Source organism: Polypterus senegalus, chromosome 6 (assembly GCF_016835505.1).
Source record: "Polypterus senegalus isolate Bchr_013 chromosome 6, ASM1683550v1, whole genome shotgun sequence".
Classification (NCBI taxonomy): domain Eukaryota; kingdom Metazoa; phylum Chordata; class Cladistia; order Polypteriformes; family Polypteridae; genus Polypterus; species Polypterus senegalus.
The window spans coordinates 127,410,568-127,429,366 of record NC_053159.1 but is presented as its reverse complement, the minus strand read 5'-3'; the positions used below and the strand labels follow the sequence as shown (position 1 = coordinate 127,429,366).

Genomic DNA, 18,799 nt, shown 5'->3' with positions numbered 1-18,799 from the left:
TAATAAAGCAGGTAGAAATAAAAGGATAAAGCCAATGTGGAAATACAGGCAATGTTTTAACCAGATAAAAATTAGATTAATGTAACAGGCACAGTCCCGGCATTAAAACACAACAGAAAAAAAAAATGAGATACCATAACTGCTACAATACCAGTATTAAAACAGAACACCTTCAAAATATAAACACGAAAATATACTTATGAAAGATCTGTGTTAATAATTTTAGCACAGTCTCTTTGGTCCTAACGTTTTATTTTCAATTTAGTTTACTTAATTCCGTGTTTTACTCCGTGACAGAATATATAAAGGTGAAATAATACATATTTAGGAGTCTCGCGTTTCTTTCATTCATTTCTTTAATGTAATTGAGCGAAGATTTGCAAATTAACAGATCCATTCCAATAGGATGTTGTATAGCGCACTTTTTAATGCACAGAATATTTCATCCTGATTACTCTGCCTGTTCATTTTCTTACTCTAGTTAGAATTATAGGTGATTGTACTGTTTATATATATATATATATATATATATATATATATATATATATATATATATATATATATATATATATATATATATATATACATTCCACACATACGTTCCAATGAACCAGGAGCCAGGGATCACAAGCCACATAAACAGGGTTTTAGGCAAAAAGTGGCCCCTTAGTTCATACAAGTAAGCCGAATCCTCGTGTAATAAATATTCCTATTCCTTCATTCCTGTCTTTCTTTTTCATTGGCCATGCCTTGTCTCTGGCTGTTCCTTCCAGCCAATGGGGTCGCCTTCGTGTTTGTGCAACAGCTCGCTCTGCCAAATAAAACCGACAGGCGAAGCGCAAGTCGAGAGAACGGGTATCCGTCTGGTCGGGTGCAAGTGGGTATCAGCGCATCCGCACTGCAAACCTGGAAGGGCAGCCGCAGGTAAGAGCATCAAGATGTAAAAGCCACTCGTTTAAAAATCCTGCGAATGTAGACATACACAGGAGCGTATGCATTTGGTGTAGCCGAGCACTGCAACAAAGTGTACAGTCGTCCAAACAGTTGTCATCAATTCCGCTATAAAAGCTCGGACCGAAGAGAGAGCTGTTTTTATTTATGACAGAAAGCAAAACCAAACGGAAGGTCTCATCCATATTTATAACTGAAATGTTCATGCTATGATAAAATGTGCCATGTTAAAAACATTTTATGAAATGTCAGCGATTCTCTTCAGTAAATGGAGCGGTGGTACCTTTAAAACACACGACTGCTAATATGGGGTAAACGGGGCTTTCCACAGAGATGCGGAATTGATTTCTTAATATTAGCCATCAACATGATCTTTGTTTTAGAAATGTGTTAAGTCTATAACGGGTAGTGTGTCATATAGGTGAGAGCCTTTGTAAATAAAGTGTAAGGACGTAGCTTTCTTTTGATTTTCTTATCTTTGATACATTCTCTTGAAATAAATAAGGTGAAGCGGGTTTACTTGTTCCTTAAATACACGAATAAGCTGCTCAACTAACACCAAAACCGACTGTTGTGAAAACGTTCTGGGCACATAGAACTCATTAGAACCGTTAAGCGAGAGTTATCTAAATGCGAGGCCGATACTTGTTGAAAGACAAAATGAATGAATGTTGAGGCTTGCAATGGATATTATGCTTCTTCAAGTCATTATTTAATACTTTCAATTTGTTATACTTATGTGGTTTTGTCTCCACACGTCCCATTTCACCCATTACAGTATGCAGTCCGAAATGACAAAGTCATGGACGAAAACCAGAGGGAGGTAGGGAGCAGACAGAATAGCAAGGAAGCGGTTAACACAGGGTAAAAAAAAAAAAAAAGCAGAACCACTTCTTAAAGAAGAGAACTGGAAATCTGAAAAAAATAATAGAATCGTGCAAAGCTAACAGTGTGCTAAGCCAGGGTGGTGCAGCCCGCCACCAGATGAACTGGTGCGATACAGTACTCGCCGATTTACGAGTACTAGTATGTCAAAAAATCCAAAGAAATAAGCCGTCTTTTAGAGGCTTGTCAAATTTCTAAAACTAAATGCCGCTACTTATTCGGATATTCAGTGATGTTCTCCTTTAAATAAAATTCAAATCGCACCCCTATTTTCTATGTGTGCTGCAGCTACAGTACTGAGATCGACTTTATTATGATTTCTATTAAGTTTTAAAATCACTTAACTCTAATTCGTGCAGTTGACTTATTTAAATTTGGATATTTGTTACAATATTTACATCGCACAGAGTTTTACCACATAACGAATTATTGTATTGTCATTCGTTATTCTCAAGTGCCTGAAGCACTACATACAATAACAATAGAGGTATTCATCAAAAGCTTCAGCTGAAGAACACAACGTACGAAAAATAAGGTGTGTATTTGTATGTGGGATAAAAATGGAATACAATAGTCGAAATAGTTAACTACCAGCCCCGTATGCATGTATTTTACCGGCTTCCCATCTAAAGACCGACAAGTAAAGTATTGCTGTCTACCTAGGCAGCGTTTTGTACTTATTCTCTGATTTCTACACGATTGTATGTTGTATTGAGGTTTGTGTAATGCACGACCTATTGTCACGGAAGTCTTAATAGACTTAACGCTACATTTTATTACACTATTACACCTAAGGCTGCATCTATATTATACCGTATACTATGTCTAATCGATTTTTGAAATGCTCGATTTAACACTCGTTCAATTATAAGATAGTTAATACGGGTCATTGTTGCTTTTACTATATTCTCTTTCAGCAGGAGAACAAGCCGATCACACTGTACATCCTGCGATCGGCAGCTTCCTTAAGAGAAGTGCTGGTTCATAAGCCGCAATTGCCGACGTCCAGATGTGTGTGCATGCGTCATGTACAGCCGCACTCCAATTGTACATGGCGTACCTTCTGCTGTTTACTATCCAGAACTTATCCGGTTCAAACCAGCTTGCCCACATTTTTAGTTCCCATTTAAATTTCGTATCTCCTGATAGCTTGTCTTCTGTAAACACTGTCATGATTGGTAGTAATAGACATAATGCATTTTGTCAAAAGAAAAACAAGCTCCAAGGCGTCTTGTCAGTTTAGCAGTGTTCTCGTCTTGCAGGCAGAAATGGCAGCAGAATAGGACAATGTACTGTAATAAGCAGACGACATTTTTAAACGCGGTTCTGTTTGATGAAATAACATATACCAAGTTCCTATTATTGAGCTCCGTTTCCTGTCAATATTTACCCCAAAGCAATTATGCAAACGCACTGACGAAGCTGCAAAGGTTGTCTCAATCTGCTGAATTCACAAAGGCTGGCTTACGAACCTACTTACACCTGCCTGTATACTAGCGAACGAAGATCTCGCGCCGCGCCGGTTTGAACCGGCCACAAACAAAACGTATTCTTCTTATTACTGCAGAGGAAGTTAGCCAATTGCGACCATTCTGAGACACGACCAATGAAAAGAGGAGGGGGGAGGAAGTGTAACAAATAAGAATGTAAGCTCCCTGAGACGCGTCCAATTGAAAGAAGAGAAGGCGGGATCTTACGATGTTTATCTCCTTTGCTATGTAACATGCGCTTACTTATAAAAGACCGTCGCTATATGGGGGAAGTGAACAATATGATCAAAAACATCTCCTGTAACGGAAGCTCCTTATACGCATCTGCCTGATCTATCAAATAAAGTCCTAATCACATCCAATGCAAAGGTCATAAATTATGTTTCCATGTAGGAATTTTAAATTGTAATAAGATTGGTTCGCCAGTCTTTAATTAAGAATATATTCTACACTGAACGCAATGCAGTGTAGCGGTCCTGCCTGTCCTACGCCTTCTCGCCAGATGAAGACCAGAAAGGGTCTGAAACAAAAAGGGATGTGCCTTTACATTGTTTGGAAAAGCAACTGTAAATGAAGACCTGAACAAAAGCAACTGCGCCAGTGGGAAATAGATGAGAAGTAGTTGTGCAGGACAAGCTTCTGGTATCTACCATGTAGACAGATGGATGGTGATGATGATGGTGGAGTCTTTCCATAGTCTTTTAGTCAAACAGAGTTTTATTTTATTATAGGAACTTATCTCATTTTGATCTTTTCATGTGGAAGTATTGACCAGTGTTAGGCCATGTTAAGTAATGAGACATCAGAAGCAGCCAACATATTTGAAATTCTTCAAGAATATTGTGCTGTGTGAATTTTAAACAAAATAAGGCCTGGGTAAGGAGAGTTTTCCATTGTGCCATTTTCAGCTAAATGCTTTTTAACTATTATAGAAAGAGAACGAAATTCCTTATTGATCTCCATCTTACTTTTTTGTTGATTTGCAAATGTATACATGAAGAGCACTGTTGGCCCACCCAGGCTTTGTACACAAAACTACTGTACATGGATGTTCTGGCTCTATGTGTCTCTATAATAGAATACATCAATTCATAAACATATTAATTTATATTTTATAGTTATCTAAACGTGTTTATAAATGTTTAATTTGACATAAGTTGGTATTTTATCAAGTGTGCAGTTTCACAGCATGTTTTGCAGAGCAAACAAGAAAACAAAATAATTATCCACAGCTCAGCCATGTTAGAGGAAGTGTAAACCACTCAGTATGTGTGATTTGAGGAGACTGTTAGTGTGAGTGTGTACTGCTATGGACTGGTGACCCATCCAGTGTAGGTCCCCACCTTCAGCTTGAAGGTACCATGATAGATACTAGTTCCCCTGACCCTAAATTGAATAAGTGAGTAAAAAAGTGGATGGATGGTGGATGAATGGATAAATGTATAACTGTATCACATATAATTCTGTAAAATTGAAATAATCTTGTAATTATTTGCATTGTTTGTGGAGTAGCTACTGCTGCTGCTATCTTACAATGCCAGTAGACATGAGTTCAAATCTAAGCTCAGGGAATGACTGGGTGAAGTTTGCATGTTCTTCCCATGCCTGTTTTTTCCAGGACTCTGGTCTCTTCGGTCTCTTCACACATCCCAAATAGTGGCAGGTTTGGTTTGGTTGAATCTTGTAAATAATTACATGTTGAACTGAAAACTGCACTAAGGCCAAGGAGTATAAATAATAACTTAAATCCCTCTGACTAAATATTGTCAGCATTAAACATTTAACAAAACTGTTCTGAATATTTATGGAAAGGCATTCATCAAATCTAACTGCTCCTAAATATGTCTTCTGGGATTAGCTTTTGGCTTTGTTTTCTAGGGTATTGCAGTATTATTTATTTGAAGAAGGCTCTTCCTGAAAACACTGCCATGGCTCCCACACTTGCCACAGCCCATGCACGACGATGGTGGATGGCAGTCACAGCTGTCATAGAGAACCTGCTTTTCTCTGCAGTGTTACTAGGATGGGGGTCCTTGCTGATTATGTTGAAGTCGGAGGGATTCTACTCCTACCTCTGTCATGAACCAGGTAAGCATATGTGTCATGTATTAGTGTTTCTTTCCTGTTCAACACTGAAGACCAGAATGCTTTGTTGCTTTTTAATAGATATACATAATGACAGAGCAGCAGACACACAACAGCTACTATGGTGTTTGAGTCAGACTTTTCTTATAAGCTGTTCTGAGATCTCTATCCATTCATTACTTGCTTGTCTGCAAAAGTATTGTTATTAAGGGAGCCATGCAGATAGCAAGTGCACCTTATTATCCAATGGCCTGTGATTTTGAAACATCAATTAATCCTTAATTTATCCTAGTCATGTTCAGTATAACATTAAACTATAGTCATTGTCATGATAGGCACACTTGTGTACTGTAACACAATGATATATCCTATTTATTCATATATTTTATATGCACAATATCACTTTGTTTTTGGTAAAACATTTACTGTGCCCAAAGCTGCCCTTGATGAGGCGCTGGTTGTGGCAGGTAAAAACAGATTATGTCAATGGGTTGTCCTTGTGACTTACTTGAATCTAAAAGGCATGTTAATATCAAAAGTGAAATGAGAAATATACACAGAATGAGAACAGCATTTACGTTTTACCCGTCTAGTTACGCTGGGCTTCTGTGACGTGTTTCTGTAAATATGTAATTTCCATTCTTGTTCTATCATTATCCCACTTTAGGTGTTTTTTACACTTCTGTAACGCCCAGGCTGTGTTGTAGTTTGTTGTATGCAGTGTTTCTCATGTTAGAAATGCCAGGTAACAACTGAGCACAATATTTGTAATGGTAGTGTTTAGTGAATCAATTCTATATTATTAACATTTCTTTTCAATATTTTGCTTTTTATGTCCTTTAACTGAAACACATACTTCCTTTCCCACTGGGTTTAGCATATGTTCTCTTTTTATTTCATATCTTTTAATGTATCATAAGTTTGGTTCCTTAGTTAATGTTTATGATTCTGTTTGATAAATCTTACAGTATTTTGCAGGTGTTGTCCCTATATATTCAAAATCCAATGGTTTTTATTCATGTTCTCACTTTAGCTCTTAGGAAACAAAAAACTATTAGCATGTCTTAGTAGTGCTTAGTAATGTCTCTGTAGTGCTTCCTGTGTTCTTGACATTTTTCAGTTTGTCTTTTTGCTTTGTCCTTTAGCTTAATATTTTTGACCATTCAGTGTTAATTTGTCAATTTTATGTACAACTGAAGGCAGCATGGTGGTAGAGTAGTAGTTATTGCTGCTGTTACCTTACAGTGCTGGTAGTCTTGAGTTCAAATCTCAGCTCAGGGGATGACTGTGTGAAGTTTGCATGTTCTTCCCATGCCTGTTTTTTTCCAGCACTCTGGTCTCTTCACACATCCCAAAGAATTGCAGGTTTGGTTGAATCCCAGCTTGAAATTGTTCACTGTGTATGGAAATCTGATGAAGTTTAGTTCATTCCTTAATCTTGATGTTACCAGAATTGGCTCTGATCCTCAATGACCCTAAACTTACACATACTTATACACATGTTTAAAAATGGACAGATCAATAAAACTATGACTTTGTTTGCATGCTGGTTGCTGTTTTTCATATATTTTCATACCAAACATGTTTATGATATTTTTTCAGTCCAGTTTTTGTCCGACGTGTACCAGTTTTGTGATGGCCTAATAATAAATATTGTTCAGTATATGTCTATCAGTCAGCAGTTTCAAATTCTTTAAAAGATGTTTTGGAAACACATTAAGATACATTAATAATAAAACCAGCTAAAGTAATGCTAGACAATAAAAAGCCTGACTTAGTTACAAGTTCTTCTAAATTACTGCAGTTAAATACGTACTCTTCTTCCCATTCAGGGCTGGTTTCTTGCCTTATGCTTAATGTTGTCAAGATAGGCATGAGCATCCCACCCACCTCCGTGGACTGTATAAGTGGGTTAGAAAATGAGCTGATGGATATACTGAATAGAGTAATAAGAATTACCTTCCAGTTTTTGCAAACAAGATAATCTAATTTTAGGCATTTCTTAATTATGGATCTTCGAGTGTTGAGGGTTGAGCTGAATTACATACAGAATACTAGTTTATTCCGGCGGTGGGTTGGCGCCCTGCCCGGGATTGGTTCCTGCCTTGCGCCCTGTGTTGGCTGGGCTTGGCTTTAGCAGACCCCCGTAACCCTGTGTTCGGATTCAACGGGTTGGAAAATGGATGGGTGGATACTAGTTTATTCAGCTGTTTTAGGCATCACACTGTCAATTTTTCAATATTTGCCAGACATATGCTTCTTCTGCATGTGTATTTAAAATTAAATTAAATTAACAAACTGAATGATATGGAATTCAGCTATGTTTTGTATGTACCAATTTGACATCAGCAATTTTGTTTTGCTTCTTTCTGAGTGCTGTAACACTACACTTAATATGGTCAGCTTCAGTTAACTTTAAACACAAAGGTATTCACTGCCCTACAAAATACAGCTGAATAATCCTGTGTGACATTTAAACTACTGCATCAAAAAATGCAAATACGTGGCAAGCTACAGTATATAGCTGTGAAATTTGCTGTAGAAAATACATTTTCTGCGAGCTTACTAGCTATAGTAAAATAGATCTCTGTAATGTAAACAGTTATGCTAATAAATCATTGAGCCACAGCATATCAAGTCTGGAAAGAGTTACAGTGTACAATGATAATACCAGGCAGAGGAGCTTATGTTGCTTCCTACTTTTCCCCTTTGTCAAAAACTGGTTTGTCTTTATTTTACAGTTAACAAAATGTTGTAATGGATACTGTTTTCAACCCTGAACAGCAGATGGATTATAATTCAGCTTTTGTTTTGGAAATACACTTTGACATGAGCACAGCCTGTCAGCTGTACAATTGTTGCCCATCTGATGCTTCAGCGGAGAGATATAGAGCCACCCCTTGTTTCAGTGTTTCTACTGAGCTGCTTTTCCAGGGTATGGTTTACTCATGTGTTTATTATGCAAATGGCATCTGTGAGCAAGGCATGCCTAGAGAATGTTCATTTTATCATCACTGTCAGAAGCTTGGGCGATAGTCTAAGCAGTGCCTATAAAACTATAAGGCATTGCATTTTGCATTTTAATCACACTTAAAAATTTGGGGACAAAAAATTGATATTTGAAGAGTTTTTGCCATTCACTGTGAAAATGTGGTGGTATATTCACTCCATTTGTTTCTTATTTTAAATCATGAGACTATTTGTTTTTTTTTTTACATCTCCGTAACATATAGTTATCCTAAGGATAATAATACAGATACAGAAATGCTGCAAGTCACGTTTCACTGAGCTAATGATTTGGAAGAGACCAATAGAACAAACTCTGGTGAACCCATGCCCTTGCTGATGTCTCCCACTGTAATGAGAATTCTCCTGAAAAACAGAGTATGCTGTGAAAATAGAATGTTGGATATTCAAACCCAGTAGATTTTATATAACTTATGAAGGCAAACTAAACCTTGATGGGGACTCTTCTATCAACAATACACCCAAATGTCCGAGCTTACAGTCTACACTTACTGTGGCTCTTACCCAGTAGATTACTGAACCCTCCTTTGTTGAACATCATTGTGTTTTGTATGAATTTAGGAAGGTGGAAAGAGGACCAGAAAGACGACTCAGTGTTGTATGTTATAAACATAGATAATTAAGCGACATGATGCATTGCAGGCAGAAAATTCAAATTAGGGAATGACATTGTGCCAGTTACTTTACAGTACTGACTAAATTATTATATATTACATACAATAATTTTGTTGGTAGAAAAACAAAGATAAAAGGACACAAGAGCATTTGAGAACAACTCGTCGGCCCTTATCTCTCCAGTCTTATTACTGTCCCATAACATGCCTGTTTTGACAGCAACAATAATTGTGTTTGTTGTGTGTTGGGACATAACAAGGTGGCCGACACTGGTAGTAAGATTGCTCCTTTGCATACCAATGATGAAAAACATAGCCCTGTCATGCAGGTAACATAAAGCAGGAAGGAGAGAGAAGAGAGAGAGAGAAAGATTTCCCACGAGGAAACCAGTAACCCACCCCACCATATATACTACAGAGAAGATGATAAAGAGATACCATAAAGATCTGCAGGAATGTTTGGTTTGGGTGAAGGGCAGATTTAGTGTCAATGGAGAGACAAGGAAATGAGAGGTGAAAAATGAGTGCTTAGTGAAGTTGAACAGCAAGTTGACCATCCACCCCACCAGAAAACCAACACAAAGCAGGATCTATTCCCAAGTGGGAAGCCAGTCCACTACTTTGCATAATAGTTCATGCTAAAATTTTTAGCATTTACTTCACAGTAGAATTTTACAATCTACAGTCATAGAAATGGTAGGTTTTTAGAGCATGGAAGGAAATCGACTTGAATATTCACACTCAGAAGTGAACTTTAGTTTTATAACACTTTTTCACAAAGCTTCCAAAATAGAACAATAAGTGTTCTTTTATTAAAACATGAATGTACAATACATTTACACCTACATGCAACTGACATATGACAAAGGCCATATCACTAAAGATTGTGTCACTAATCTCCTTTTCTATTTTTTCTTTTTTTCTTTATGAATACACAACTATGTAAATCTACGAAAACTCAATGCATACCCCATTTCCGAAAATTGCTAATAATAAAGAAGTCCAGTTTCTCCCAGTTTCACCAGCCCAAAATCCTGTTTTGTTGCAAACCGTATTGTCCAGCAAAGGCTTATTTTTTAACTTCAGCTCTGTGGGTGAGCAACAACACTTGAAAGACAACACCTGTTTCTATGCATTTCATGGTGTTTGTCTTTAAGCTGTGTATTTTCTAATATGTTGTTGATTTTTGAGGATTTCATTGCAGTGAGTGAACTACATCATAGTAAAGTCTTATTCAGAACAGATCTTTAAACTATGAGCAGCATTTAAATATACTGTATTGACATGAACTGCCTTTTCTGTTTTGGACAACAGAATTTCTTTTCTAGCAGTATTAAATTCATATTACTCCCATTTTTTTATTTAGACTGTCCTGAATTCACTAATAAGCAGGAAATAATCACTAATTTCCCTGTCAGTCCGATCTCGCATATACATACACATGCACACATATACATACACACACAAGTGTATTCTCATTTGTGATGGTGTTTTTCTTTTCTTTTTGTTTTAATCTCTTGCTCTATTCTTTGCGAACAAACAGGTTTTTGTAATCTGCTTTTTTTTAAAGAAAGTAGCTGACACATAATTGTTACCCTTGTCATCAAAATGTACACAAACATCCTTGGAAGTTCTTCAGTTTATATATTTTTATTACACACTTATTTATTTAATAAAAACAGTTTTATTGCAATGGTGAAGATACCTCTTGGCATAACACACACCCAGGTTTTTCTGCCTTTTTTACAATGACATAATCAAGTACCTTCTCTATAGTACACATTATCCCCTTGTATGTACAGGCCATAGTACTGTTTTACAGTTGGAGTACACAGTTAGGCTAGCTGACTTGCTCAGGGTCATAAAGTGTTTCAGAGGCAACATCCTGGTTTAGAGATCTAGTCCCTTAACTGCTACCCGTGCCGCCTACATCTTACTGTTTTGAATCAATCATTTTTGCCAACCAGGATCCCAAGCTGTTTTTCTTTGTGGGGGGTGCAACAATGCGCTGTACTAGTGCATGCTCCCTAACCTGACCTGATAGAGTCATGCTGGAGCCTATCCCTAGTTTCACTTAGCAAAAGGCAGGAAGCAACTCTCAATATGGTTCCATATGGGCACACATTCACTCTTACATAAACTGGCCCAGTTTTGGGTCACAAATTAAAGTAACTAGAAAACAATAGAATGTGGATACTACATAATACTTATGCATCCGTGATTGCACTTGAATCCATTGCGCAATTGTGCAACTATTGTGCTCATATAAAAGTCAGACTTGCTTAGATGCTTGTCTTTAAATCTCTTAAGCTAAATGACAGAGTAAACGAAAGGAGAAATGGCATCTTGCTAAAACTCGGTGAAAATAGCTGGCTCAGCTAAAGGAAAACATATGCTAGTTACACGTACTCTTCCAGACTGTGCACGTTATAGCAGAAAACATACAGAAAAGCTAACTACATAGGAATAGGGAAACTATTGATAGATCCACACATGCAGGTTATAATTCTTCTGTTTATTCTGTATACATCCCTTGTCTATACTACAGTGACCAAACAAAATTTAAGATGGCATGCTTGTTTATTTGTTTCTGTTAACTGTTACACTAAACAATTATTTCAAAAGTGTGTATGTCTCTTTTTCAGCATACAACTAGTGAGAGCCATTGTTCAATAGGGCAGGACTGTGCCAACCTGAATTAAATGTTTAGCATGGTTTTCTATCTTCAGCAGAGCAATAAATCTCACACTATTTGTGAATCTGGTGCAGAATGTCCTGGAGAAGGAAGGTTTCTTTAGAAAGAAAAGACAAAAAAATCAGTAATTCATTAAAGCAGCATAGTAAAATGCTGGCTATATGGGTCAGACAGCATTCACTAAGAAGATAAAGCACCTCATTGATAGTGAACCCCAATGGATTTGTATTCAGCCTCACTGCAGTGCTCCCAAATTCCAGGTCTTGGGTCATTTGCTTCCCCTGAGATAAGGCAACAAGTAAATCTGTTTCATCTGTTGGGAAAAAAAAAAATCTTTTAATGTTTTTTAGTTCATTACATGTCAGGATCAGGAACTTTGACTGGGTGAAGAAGGCATTTTAGTGATGGTACAGAAAACCTCAGTTCAATCATAACACATACACAATTAAATTATATTTGGACTGACTGGAATTAGGAGACTCCTCTGATAGTTATGTACAAGAAACCTTTAATGATGAATACTTTTTCTAACTGCTTTATAGACATACTCTTAACATAAAACTGTTCTATCTATCTATCTATCTATCTATCTATCTATCTATCTATCTATCTATCTATCTATCTATCTATCTATCTATCTATCTATCTATCTATCTATCTATCTATCTCAGTGAAATATATTTATTTTTGAAAGTTAAAGTAATAATACGTTTGAGCTAATAGGAATGGTTGATATTATTATATATATTATATATATATTATATTATTATTATGGTATTATTAAAGCTCATAAACATTGCCATGGCTAAATGACATCTGGGTGTTTTGGCCAGGATCAAATATGGAGTGTGGTGTGGTGAGGGTAATCACTGCCATCTCACTAATCAAGCATTTTGTATTTGTCTGTTTCCATGTTGACTTATTACATGACGTGTGGGTTTTCCTTTGAGTGTCACATCCCTAAACACAAATATGTTAGGTTAGTTGGCAATTCCTAATTGTCTCTGTATGGGGCATTCCCTGAGTGGGCCCTATCATGGAGTGGCACCCAATCCAGAGTTGTTTTTGCATTGCTCTAGCCCCATTGTGACCCCAAATTGGATCAAGCTGCTTTAAACTGTTATGTATGTTTAAGTAATGTTAAAGTAACCCCTTAGAGTGTGTTTATGGATACAATGTTTTCATTTCCATTATTTCCCATGTGAATGGACTTCTTGTTTGTAGACTACCTTTTTTTTCCAAAGGTATTTATTTAACAGTAGTTTAGCAAAAAATGGATGTGTTTTGTTCATTCTGAGCATACAACCGGAGAACCTGGCATCACTACAAACCATTTGGGTAATGTAAGATAAAAAATAGAAATTTTTGGGTGGCATATTTCTTAAATTTAACAGTGGTGAGATTGTTGTGAAGAAATCACACTGATCTATGTGGTGGATATTGTATAAGTGCTGTTACCTGCACTCTATATACATGACAGTATTACTTCTACTACTACTACTACTTTTTATTCAGTCTTCCTTAACATTTTGTTCACAAATTTTGTGTGCGAAACTGTCCATGACACTTGAGTAAAGCAAAACCTTCAAAAACATATTGGTGTGTCTTCAATAAACTTCTTCAGATGCTATGGAAAAAATACTGAATGTTATACATACAGAGAAGAATTTGTTTCCTCCCTTTAGGGGAGATTTACAGGTGTATATACTCTCATTTTGTCTGCTTCATTGGCATACTCTTCAACTTGTCCATAAGAAGAGAGTACTTTGCAAACTATAAGAGTACCCATGTTCATCTTTGTCACTATTTAAGTTTCTGCAGTACAGAGCAGCTTCTGTTAAACCTTGGGAAATATCAGTTGCAGGTACTTGGTTTTCTAAGCTATGTTCTTTTGTTGCTTCTTGTCTGGTTAGTTGTTTGCTATACCTGTAAATTGTCACTATTGGAAATTACCAGTTGTCTCTCTTTGTTCCAAATAGTAAATTGCTACTGTGTACAGGACTAGTTGCCAGGTTGCATGTTTAGGTTGCAAGTGAAATTCTAAATCAGTCCAATTATACAAAGGGTATTCCCTTTTGAAATGTAACTGTGCTGCATTGCTTATTCAAATGATGAATCTAACTGAGACCTGGGGTGGAAACAATGGCCTTTTCTTATTCTAAATACGTTTTATAGCATGACTCAATACAGGTTGCTTAGCTATTCATTATGTGTGAGTTAAAGTTACTTACTTTGGTCTGAATGAGAAATCTATATGAATCAAAGCCAAAATGGTGACGTCTGAGCAAGGTAGTAGCCAACATAATGCACTCTCACCGCCTAATCTATCTTCATTTGCTTTAAATCAGTTTTTGTTTGTAGACGTTACATATTTAATTTAGAATAAGCACTACAGATTAAAATGTAAAACTGTTAAAAGGTAAGGCTTCATACTTCAAAAAGAGCTGGTAAAAAATAAGAATGCAGGGCCATAACTCTTAAGGATTTTGCTTTAGAAACAAGTTAAAGCAAAAATAATAATATTTTTAAGTATTTGTTTTATACTTTATGTGAAGTGTGAAGGAGCCTTGATACATTTATTTCAGAATCCCATTCTTATTTTCCCCACTTTGCTACATGACTTGCAAGCCAGCCTAATCTAGAGCAACATCCTTGAGCAACTTTATCTGCCCTTGAAAAAGTATATCTACTTTTTTACTATTCAGTTCAGTTTTAAAATAGTCCTGAATTCAACCTACCAGGAGAAAACAAGAAACAAGTCTTAGCACGCTAAATTAATCTAACATGCTATAACATTCTACCCCCTTACAAGCACTCCAAAGAGGATTGCAAGTATATCAACAGTATTGTTTTCGGCAAAAGCACAGGGAAGGATGAGCAAATAGAAGAACTAATTATATCAGTAAAACAACACAATATTGTTTTCTGCACCAGTGGGTCTGATTAATAACACTGTGGCTCGCCTATTTAGCCACTTTCATACACCATAATCTTTCTTGAATTGTTAATACCTGGCCTCTCTACCTTCCTGTCAAGGAATCTTTGTTGCATACTCTCCTTCTGTGTTCAGATTAAGCTGACCTCTGTCCCCACATTGCCCCACAAAATCCGCTGTATACATATAGTAGTAGCTGTCCAGTTGCCATTGTGATTTACTCTTTAATAAAATTAATGGCCCTTGCTGTAATTTCTGATACTGTTATGCCTTCTTCATGGGCTTTTTACCTCTTGTTCGCGAGGCAACCCATCACCACACAAATACCAATAACTAATCAGTGGGTACGGAAAGTATTCAGACCCCCTTCATTTTTTCACTCTTTGTTATTTTGCAGCCATTTGCTAAAATCATTTAAATAAATTTTTTTCCTCATTAAGGGACTGTATTGGACAAGTGATGGGCAGTGCCTGGTTGTCTCCACACACCGAGTAGAGGTAAGACACATGACAGCCCGCATGGAGTTTGCTAAAAGACACCTGAAGGACTCTGAGATGGTGAGAAATAAGATTCTCTGGTATGATGAGACCAAGATAGAACTTTTTGGCCTTAATTCTAAGCGGTATGTGTGGAGACAACCAGGCACTGCTCTTTACTTGTCCAATACAGTCCCCACAGTGAAGCATGGCGGTGGCAGCATCATGCTGTGGGGGTGTTTTTCAGCTGCAGGGACAGGACGACTGGTTGCAATCAAAGGAAAGAAGAATGCGGCTAAGTACAGGGATATCCTGGACAAAAACCTTCTCCAGAGTGCTAAGGACCTCAGACTGGGCCGAAGGTTTACCTTCCAACAAGACAATGACCCTAAGCACACAGCTAAAATAACAAAGGAGTGGCTTCACAACAGCTCTGTGACTGTTCTTGAATGGCCCAGAGCCCTGACTTAAACCCAATTGAGCATCTCTGGAGAGACCTAAAAATGGCTGTCCACCAACGTTTACCATCCAACCTGACAGAACTGAAGAGGATCTGCAAGGAGGAATGGCAGAGGATCCCCAAATCCAGGCGTGAAAAACTTTCCCAAGAAGACTCATGGCTGTATTAGCTCAAAAGGGTGCTTCTACTAAATACTGAGCAAAGGGTCTGAATACTTAGGACCATGTGATATTTCAGTTTTTCTTTTATAATACATCTGCAACAATTTCAAAAATTCTTTTTTTTGTCTGTCAATATGGGGTGCTGTGTGTATATTAATGAGGAAAAAAATAATTTAAATGATTTTAGCATATGGCTGCAATATAACAAAGAGTGAAAAATTGAAGGGGGTCTGAATACTTTCCGTACCCACTGTATACTGTATGTGCACACATACCTTCTGGGGCACTGGTACTTTGATATCAGATGTACAGTATTTTATACAGCTTGTGTAACGCACGGCTATCATAAAACAAAGAATTGCTGATCTCCCAGATGGCGGGTGTGCCTGTCTTTGAGATTACAGTTACTGGTGGGTGCGGTTGGCAAGGTGGTTCAAAGGTAAGCAATCAGTGCCATTTCTGATTGTGAAATTATTTAGCTCAGCAAAAATAGTAACTAGCAACTTTTTGCCTACATATGTTTGCACTAAGGACTTCTACATTCATTCACTGTAGTGTACATTTTGTACTGCATGCTTGTTTTCTCTCTCTAAAATCTTTTTCTTTGGACATGACCCGGTTGAGTATCCAAGCAGAAATATCTATCACAAATCAAATTTGTATTTTTTTCATTGTTAAAAGGAAATAGTGTTGAACAATGACTAGTGTCACTGCCAAATACCTTTAGATTTCCTAGTCTGAATAAATAATTCCTTGGGATGTTTACTGCCCTATTTAAGAGACACATTGTCTGTTGGGTTGAAAAGTGGAAATTTCAGATTTGGCATGGTTTCTATTTTGTGTACCTCCATGATAATTCAGGTAAATTCTTACATATTCCACTGCATTTTTTGGCATAGGTTTGACATTCCCTCAGTCTCTTAATCCAAAATAAGTTAAAGTAAGTAAAGTTAAATGAACGGATTCATAATAAACAGGCTGTAAGATTATTTTTCGATTTTTGGAAATTCCTGTTAAGGTATACTGTGAAAAAGAACAGATGACCCAGCAGTTGAATTTTAAATTTGATACAAGTTGATCAACAGGCAATATTAGCTGTTCACTATTTTTCTGAAGTACCACCGTGTTCTTTCACTGCTATACAGTGTGTAATTACGCCATTATTATTTTACTGGATTAGTATGAATTACCAAATCCACCTTCTGTGGTTAGGGTCACAGATAGTTGAGGCCTACTCCAGCAGTACTAACATATATCAGGGAGCATACAATCACAACAGACAGATTTTCCAAACTCTAAGCCCATTTGGTCGGTTATGACCGTGATACCCATTGTATTACTGTATTGCTGTAAGCTGGAATCTGCAGAATGGTAATCTATATTTTCACTTGGCTTTTGATAGAGGTCCAAACTTTCCATACACATTTTCATGCTGCATTTTGTTGTTGCAAACCTAGCTTCAGGTGCTACTATCTATACATTTACGTATTTTTCCACTGGCCCTTTTTAATTGGTGAGGTGTGTTTGATGCCAGTGGATTTCAATATATGCTTTATTTGTTCCAGTATTGTTTAAGTTACATTACAGTACATAGTTTAATGTTATAACCGGAAAAATTTTAACATATAAATTCAGAAGTACAAACCCTGAAATGTTGGCAATAAACACATAACATTTTCAAAGATGTGACAGAAATGCAAGCTTTTCTAAACGGAAAATCTTAAAGGGTGTCTGACAGATAACAATTTCAACCAACCTAAGGCTAAAAGAAAACTCTGGTCATACTTTAACTACTTTTATTATATTTTCAAATGTGTCAGGAAGTAAATATTTAAAAAAATTACAATTATTGTAGTTCTGTCAATAGATGAACATGGAACAAAGTATGTATCCATGGTTGAACCGATTATTTGTTATATAGGTGTTTATTTCCTTTTACAAATAAGTAGTATTGCTAAGTATATATCTTTATTGAATCAGTAACCCATAGTTGCAGACTACCATTTATTAAAAGCATGAACATTCATTACATAATCTACAAGATTCTTTTTTTTTCAACCTGTTAGTTAAACTCCCTGAACTGCTGATTAGGCATCTTTCTAATCTCTATTAGGCTTGCTTATCAGCTGAGAAAAGCCTTACTCAGAATAGTCTGCTCTACAACTTATGAACTTTCAGTTCTTCATATTCGTCTTTTTTGTTTAATGTAGTTCTAAAATGACTAGTGGACGTTTTTTAAAAGATTACTTTCTTTTAACATTTGGCTTGACTATAAGGAGTTTCTCTTCAGGGGTCATTTAAAAAATGTGAATTTCCATCCATCCATCCATTTTCTAACCCGCTGAAACCGAATACAGGGTCACGGGGGTCTGCTGGAGCCAATCCCAGCCAACACAGGGCACAAGGCAGGAACCAATCCCAGGCAAGGTGCCAACCCACCGCAGGACACACACAAACACACTAAGCACACACTAGGGCCAATTTAGAATCGCCAATCCACCTAACCTGCATGTCTTTGGATTGTGGGAGGAAACCGGAGCACCCGGAGGAAACCCACGCAGACACGGGGAGAACATGCAAACTCCACGCAGGGAGGACCTGGGAAGCAAACCCCCTAACTGCGAGGCAGCAGCGCTACCACTGCGCCACCGTGCCGCCCCAAAATGTGAATTTTGAGAATACAAATACAAATTTCTCTTTACATACTCAGTACACATCAGGTTAGAAAGTGGAATTGATATGAGTCTCTTCTGGGTCATATCAGAACATTGGAAAATGTCATCAAAAATATATGGCACAGACTCCAAATATTAATCAGTTTTATGTTAAGATGTTTTTCTTTTTAAATCCTTCTCCATATTATAACTCTGAAAAAATGTTTATGGAGAATAGATTGGTGAATAATTTAAGATCAGAGGTCATTCAATTACAGCAAAGTACCTTCCTTCAAGAACTTTTACCTTTGCCCATCACGCAGAACAAAAAGAAAAAACTAATCTTTAGGAAACTTGCAGACACAT

The 18,799-nt window shown here is 36.9% G+C and overlaps 1 protein-coding gene across 2 annotated transcripts in view; it reads left to right on the top strand.

Moving 5' to 3' along the window:
- Positions 1 to 818: 818 nt before the first annotated feature.
- Positions 819 to 18,799, top strand: part of slc43a2b (solute carrier family 43 member 2b) — a 79,134-nt gene continuing 61,153 nt past the window's right edge. For both annotated transcript variants that reach the window (XM_039757126.1, XM_039757125.1), the window contains exons 1-2: positions 819 to 924; positions 5,205 to 5,414. In XM_039757126.1, the coding sequence (XP_039613060.1) occupies positions 5,255 to 5,414 (160 nt within the window). In that variant the 5' untranslated portion in view covers positions 819 to 924; positions 5,205 to 5,254. The remainder of the gene's footprint in view (positions 925 to 5,204; positions 5,415 to 18,799) is intronic.